Genomic DNA, 6551 nt, shown 5'->3' on the forward strand with positions numbered 1-6551 from the left:
GACATTTTGCGGCCAGTACACAGGTAAAAACAAAACTCAGATTTGGTTATAATCAGCAAACTTGAGCAGTTGACTGAGACTGACTAAATCAGAAAATGGTTAGGTGGCAGCCCGTTCATATATATATATATATATATATATATATATATATATATATAAGTCAAATAGATAGCATTTCGTAATGTAAAATGATAGTGGATATAAGTAGATTTACTTATATATAGTTGTATGTAGCATTGGCTGGAATTCTGCAGAGGTGATCGTTTCAATCCAATTCCACTCACCGCGTTCCGTAGTCCCCTATGAAGCCACCTCCGTATCCTTGAGAAACGACAGAACGCTAGGGAACGAAACCATGAATTTAGATGCGTAAGAGGTTGAGTAATGTATTTTCAGACATAGAAAACAACGAGCTTCACCTAGTGTGTCACGGTAGGACATATTCGCCACTTTAGCATGTGAAATGACAGCATTGCCACACCGAGCATTATATCCACCACCGAAATTTCCACCGTAACGACAAAAACCTTCAATCTGTTCCTTTCGAACGAGAAGAACTGCAACGGTTTTGTCCAGTAAACAAATGGTGGCAACAAGTTGTCACCATTGTATAGTGGTCCTTCGGAAAAAGGTACGAACTGCAAGTTCGAACTTCTAAACTAATCGTGCGACAACTGACGCTTATGTGAAACATAATGCTAACTAGTGAGTAGCACTCGTGGTAATAATAAACAGTTAATGAGTAAATTTTAGTATTATTTGTTAAATTATATATTAAAATGTATTATTCTACAAAACGTGGATTTTTTTGCGCAGTATGGATCCATCTTGATTTTTATAGCTCTCTAAAATTAGCCAACCAGGTACCGACAACAAGCGATTTTAGACGCAACACTTCCGATGGGTATCACCGCCATACTGTTGAGGAAAACATCTATGTAGACAAGCTGTTGTCCACATTTTATATGGTGCACATCCTTCGTAGGTCATGCGTTCTTTTCACTGTTATCTCAATAACCGAGAAAGGTTCTCGCTGAGACAGAAATTATCCCTATAGGCTAGTTCAAGGGATGACCGACAAACTTTTGCACAGCGTATAAAGGCTACTCTGCATAAAGCCTATTTCAGAAGCAGATTTTCTGATTCCAATACAGTTTCTGCTTGGCACCCACGACGTGATTACGCGCTAGGGAAACCGCATAGGAACCATCACCTGACAACGGAAAATCCAAAACGTGGGTTTGGGCTTAGCCGCTTTCCCTGGCTAATAATAAAATTAAAACTTTAAGTGGTCCATTGTCACGATCTTGCCTTTCGTGTGAAATAGTAAAGCCTTGAATAGTCGACTGGCCTTACATAGGTTTTTGACAAAGGCGCCAAGTAAATAGAAGTCCGATTTACGAACAAATAGCCATAATCAGGCCTGATGAAGCATGCCTGGAATCATTAGTCTTTTTCAGAAGATGATGACCCGAACGACTGTGTGAAGTACATTCCATCAGGTTAAAAATTGAGTATTGTACCTACTTCGAAACAGTGTTCGATAGAATATGGCGACAGTTGAGTGTCAATTTGGCCGACCTGCCAGAAGAATCTATCCGTATTATTTTTGCTGCCTTCCAACAATGCCGGGCTGCCTTCGTCAATAAACTGAAATCATCAGCCCCTCGAAAATCTGTGAATCCGTCATATACTATTTTAGAACGTATGCGTTTCATTGCTGAATTTTGATAGACTACAGTTTTGCAATGACTATCTTTGCCCTGTTTGTAGTGTTTAACGTGCTTCGTGTGATCTGTAGTGGTTTTTTCGTATAGCTCCTCAGTAAATAATATTGCTTTTCTTTTCCCTATAATAAATAAAATTCGCAGTCTAACATTAAAGCAGTAGTTTATTATAAACATTATTTGTATACAATTGTACATAGTATTGACTTGAATTCTACAGAGATTTCGGTTCTTCACAATTTAATTTTATCTACCACCACCCGTGCCCCCCTCCATATCCTCCCCCAAAACCACCTCCGAAACCTCCACCGTATCCGTGCGAGATAACGGGAACGCTAGAGACCGAAACTACAGGCTTCGACACGTACGAGATGGACTTAACGGGTTTCGAGACATAGGAAACGACGGGCTTCTTCACATAGTGCGTAGAGACAATGGGGGTTTTTACGTACGAGACCTTCGCCACTTTAGCATGCGAGACTACAACGTTATCATGCCAACCACCATATCCTCCACCGAAATCGCCTCCGTAACCTCCAAAGCCGCCGGCCGATGCCGCACCAACAAGAAGAGCCGCAATGGCATAGATAGCAACGCACTTCATTATTGACGGTTTGTGGAACCAATAAATGTTTATACAAATAGCGACAGACTGCCAGCCTTTTATAACACGCCTCTGGGAGAGGACAACAAATCGCGGCTTCGATCTTCTGGACAAACCGTGCGATAACTACGTGATGCGATCCCAATATGTCTATGCTAAAAGTAATGCTAGCTGGTAAATAACACTCATATTGATGTTACACAATTGATGCGTAAGCTTCTTTAGAAATGATTGCGCTATTTTTCAATGGGACCGAAAGGAAATCATGACATAACTGAGGAATTCACGTAATTTCTGATAATTGTTTGTTTTCATCAGCCGGGGAGTGTGACATTCCATCCGGTCCTCACGTTAGGACTTCTATTTGTGTTTACCAAAATATTACGTATTTTTGGCCCTTTAGACACACTTTCACAACTGGATGGTCTTCACAGGTCACTAGAAGTAACTAATCAGCCAGAGGCGAGACCTAGCTTTATCTTAAATAGCTTTAACCAAAGTTGTTGTCATTCTATTCTCGAAAAATGTTGAGCAGACAAACGGTTCTCTATATTTGCTTGGTAATTCCTCGTGAGTCGTGCTTTTTTGTACTGTCATTTAAATAGCCTTATCGTCTACGAGGCCCCCCCTTCCCCCCGACAACTAATTGATAATTTGCTAGTAAAGCGTAAAAAAAAGAGGCGTTATCTGCAGGAAACCCATGAGGTGATCAAAAAATCTTCGCATATCAAATATTCAAGACATTGTCTTCGGATTTAGATGTGCTTCCTGTATGGCTTTTTTTTGGTGACCACTACATATTATAGAATCGCTGCGTCATTACATGGTGGGGTAACACAGCAGTAAACCCACTCAAGACTGGGGATCAGAAACGACCCATCGATATATTTTAAATCAAGATACATGCCCTAATAAAATTAAAATTTCTTATTTCGACAAACCCATATTTATGTTTCTGCTATCCATGTAGTATTTTAAATCATGAGATAATGGATTGCCCTGTCTGGGATATGGAGAAACACGGTACTCAGTGAAATCCCTAAGATGCAAAAGTTATCCAATGCTACTACAATCAATGGCAAATGATCAATATTAAATGCATTGAAAGTACTTTTAGTTAGAAGTTGATCTTATCGACTTCAACGAAGCGTTCGATGCAGCATCAACGAAACTAGCTGTAAAGAAGCTCAATTTAGTCGCCCTAGCAGAAGAGCTTATGCATATCACCATCCTATGAGGATTCTACAGTCTCATTACGGCACCTCGAAGTACAGAGCTAATGTATCGTCGCGGTCGCCGGAATTGATCGTTATAGTCCCCTCTTAATATTTCTATTAATACGTCAAATATATGTCCTACAGGTCCTCAGAAACCTCTAGATATAAGGAAACCTATAAAGTGAATGAGATTTACGGAAAGACCTATGCCACCGCGTTCACCGCAAATGATTAGCAGCTAGATGAAGTTTCAACGATCGCATCTGCCGTTTTTGTAGCGCTTCATATGCTCCCTCATTATTTGCGGCAATGCGTGCACATGGTTTCTATGTGAGTGGTGTTATTTTTGCTATCCATATAAAATAGTGGTCAAATAAATAGAATTCTCTAATAACCTAAAACACAATTTTTTTAAAGGCATTATTTATATTCAGTTGTACACAGTATTTACAGAAGTGGTGCTCGTTCGGTTCTTCGTAATTTAACTGCACCAGACACGATTCGCGTTCTTCTCCATATCCTTCTCCAAGGCTATCTCCAAAACCTCCTCCGTATTCGTACGAAATGACGGGAACGCCGGAAACCGAAACTACAGGCTTCGATACGTACGAGATCGATTTCATATAAAAACTGAAGAGCTTCTTCATGTAGTGCGTAGAGAAATGCGATCCCAGCGCGCGACTCCTTCGTCACTTTATCGTGTGAAATCACAGCATTATCATATTCAGCCCCGAAACCTCCGGTCGATGCTGTACCAACAAGGAAAGCTGCGATGAAGAGGATAAAAGCGTACTTGATGATCGTGTGTTTTGTTTAGTCAACAAACGCTGACGCAGTGACAACATAAACTGCTTTTTAGGGCACGCTGTTAGGAGAAGGCTACGGCTCCCGGCTTCTATCTGTTGGACAAATTTCTTACTAAACCGATAACCAGGTCTCTATCAATAACACGTAAGCTAACGCCATTGGTAGTTTGAGCTAGAAACTAGATTCCGAATGAACATTTATATTTAGTGACATGGATATAGGAGCTTAATAAAGACAGCCGATCAACTACAAGCGCTAGCTCTATGCAAGTCCTTTTCTGAGAATCACCATTATTCTGTTTCAGAAAAGTTTCAACTCGATTTATGGTCTTCCCTGTGCTTTTATCTAATCACATTCAGTTTGAAAGGATCGTACTATGCACGACGATTGACGGGCGAATTGCCAATGGCATCTCTTAAAGCAAGTTCCTTCCGGGAAACTACATAGTGCTGGTCTCAAGTAACTGCTTAAAACATTGTTCATCATCTTAAAAACACCTTAAGACTTTCTTCAGTTACTTATTGTTTCCGCAATTTTCTACCTGAACGACTGTCTGAACAGGGGAATTTGTTGTCAAAATTTACAAAAAATGCGACAAAATAACGGGACAGTATCAGGCGACTGATAAGTTAAGTGGCCAAAGGGGTCGCTATGATACGGTGGTCCAATTGTAAGCAGTTTACCATCTAATAAGAAATTAGCAAGTCCTCATCAATGCAAGTTCACCTTAGGATCAACTTGAGCTTGAATCAGCCTTTACCTAATTAGTATCCAGTAAATTATGTCCTCGAAGACTACCAAAACATCGGAATAACTTCACTTGCATAAGTAGACAAAAACAATGCGAATTAAAGTCGAAAAATTATTTTGAATATGATTTTAAGTAAACTAGAGCGGAAATGTACCGTATTTAGCAATACTTAACTTTTCAATGCGCTTCATTCTTAAAGACTGTCTGTCTTACACTATGTTCTTATTACAAGAGGTTAGCACAGATCCTTGCTTGTTGCCGACATAATAAATACACGGCTAAGGATTACCTTCTTCATTTGGAGATAAAAATAATACCGTTGATTTTTATGAGCAATTCAGTAATTTTTAAGAGAACATCGGTACGGTAACTAGCATGGAATTGATATTAGACAGCCTTTCTAGGTAGACATCAAATGTTCTAACACACCTGGAACACGCTGGTCTCTTTTCTCACACGTTTCTACAGAATCGCTGGAGAGAAGAAGTAAACATCCACACAGTATGCGACATCCCCATATGATTAGGTGACTAGATCAAACTTGTGCCATTACCAAACTATTACATATATGAATAATTCAGTAACATAACAGCAGCAGTTTATTATAGGTATATTTGTATACAATTGTACATAGTATTGATTTGAATCGTACCGAAATTATGTCTTTTCACTTCTTCGTAATTTAATTTTATCTACCACCACCCGTGTCCCCCTCCATATCCCCCTCCAAAGCCACCTCCGAAGCCTCCACCGTATCCGTGCGAGATGACAGGAACGCTAGAGACCGAAACTACGGGCTTTGATACGTACGAGATCGACTTAACGGGTTTCGAGACATAGGAAATGACGGGCTTCTTCACGTAGTGTGTAGAGACGATGGGGGTCTTCACGTACGATACCTTCGCCACTTTCGCATGCGAAATCACAGCACCACCATGTCCACCCCCGAAACCGCCCCCGTAACCACTGAAGCCTCCGGTCGATGCCGTATCCAAGAGAAGAGCCGCAAAGGCAAGAACAGTGACGCGCTTCATAATTATACGGTTTGTTGAGCCAATATATGTTAATGCATGTTACGACAGATCGTCAGCTTTTTATAGCACGCCTTCGGGAGAGGGCTACGGACCGCGGCTCCGATCTTCTGCAACACAGGTTTTATAATCGAATTATATCTAAACTGCATTAAACTTGAGCAGTGTCTTTGGCTAGATAATCGACTCGTACCAATAACGCAAAATCAATGACTTCTATACGTACCGTTTACTTTTAATGTATCTATGTTAAGAACAGGTACTGTTATGGTGCGCTCCTCTAACGCAATGCAAGGAGAAAAAATGCTATATAGTGGAATCTTGTTCTTCTACATTGAAGAACAAAAAACTTTATGTAGTAAGATAATTGATCAACTACCAACACCAGCTATTTATAGATCAGATAGTTTTTAT

General features: G+C 40.2%; 2 protein-coding genes and 1 long non-coding RNA gene across 4 annotated transcripts; 1 reads left to right on the forward strand and 2 right to left on the reverse strand.

Annotated features, from left to right (window-relative positions):
• Window positions 1–251: 251 nt before the first annotated feature.
• LOC147758709 (uncharacterized) lies at window positions 252–5193 on the forward strand. 2 transcript variants are annotated; one of them, XR_015326544.1, is made up of 3 exons: window positions 252–631; window positions 3983–4499; window positions 4660–5193. It is a non-coding gene; the product is annotated as an uncharacterized LOC147758709 (long non-coding RNA). The 2 variants fall into 2 exon arrangements; XR_015326550.1 differs by having other exon boundaries at window positions 3983–4482.
• Window positions 1874–2342, reverse strand: LOC111250680 (uncharacterized). The gene has a single exon (XM_022806266.2). It carries the CDS (start codon window positions 2329–2331, stop codon window positions 1978–1980), a length of 354 nt encoding a protein of 117 aa, XP_022662001.1. The 5' UTR covers window positions 2332–2342; the 3' UTR covers window positions 1874–1977.
• A 494-nt stretch (window positions 5194–5687) lies between the features above and the next one.
• On the reverse strand, window positions 5688–6155 carry LOC111250685 (uncharacterized). Its single transcript, XM_022806276.2, has one exon. The coding sequence runs from the start codon at window positions 6138–6140 to the stop codon at window positions 5799–5801; it is 342 nt and encodes a 113-aa protein (XP_022662011.1). The 5' UTR covers window positions 6141–6155; the 3' UTR covers window positions 5688–5798.
• Between the last annotated feature and the right edge of the window lie 396 nt (window positions 6156–6551).

Source organism: Varroa destructor, unplaced genomic scaffold, assembly GCF_002443255.2.
Source record: "Varroa destructor unplaced genomic scaffold, Vdes_3.0 BEIS01000001.1, whole genome shotgun sequence".
NCBI classification, from domain to species: Eukaryota; Metazoa; Arthropoda; class Arachnida; order Mesostigmata; family Varroidae; genus Varroa; species Varroa destructor.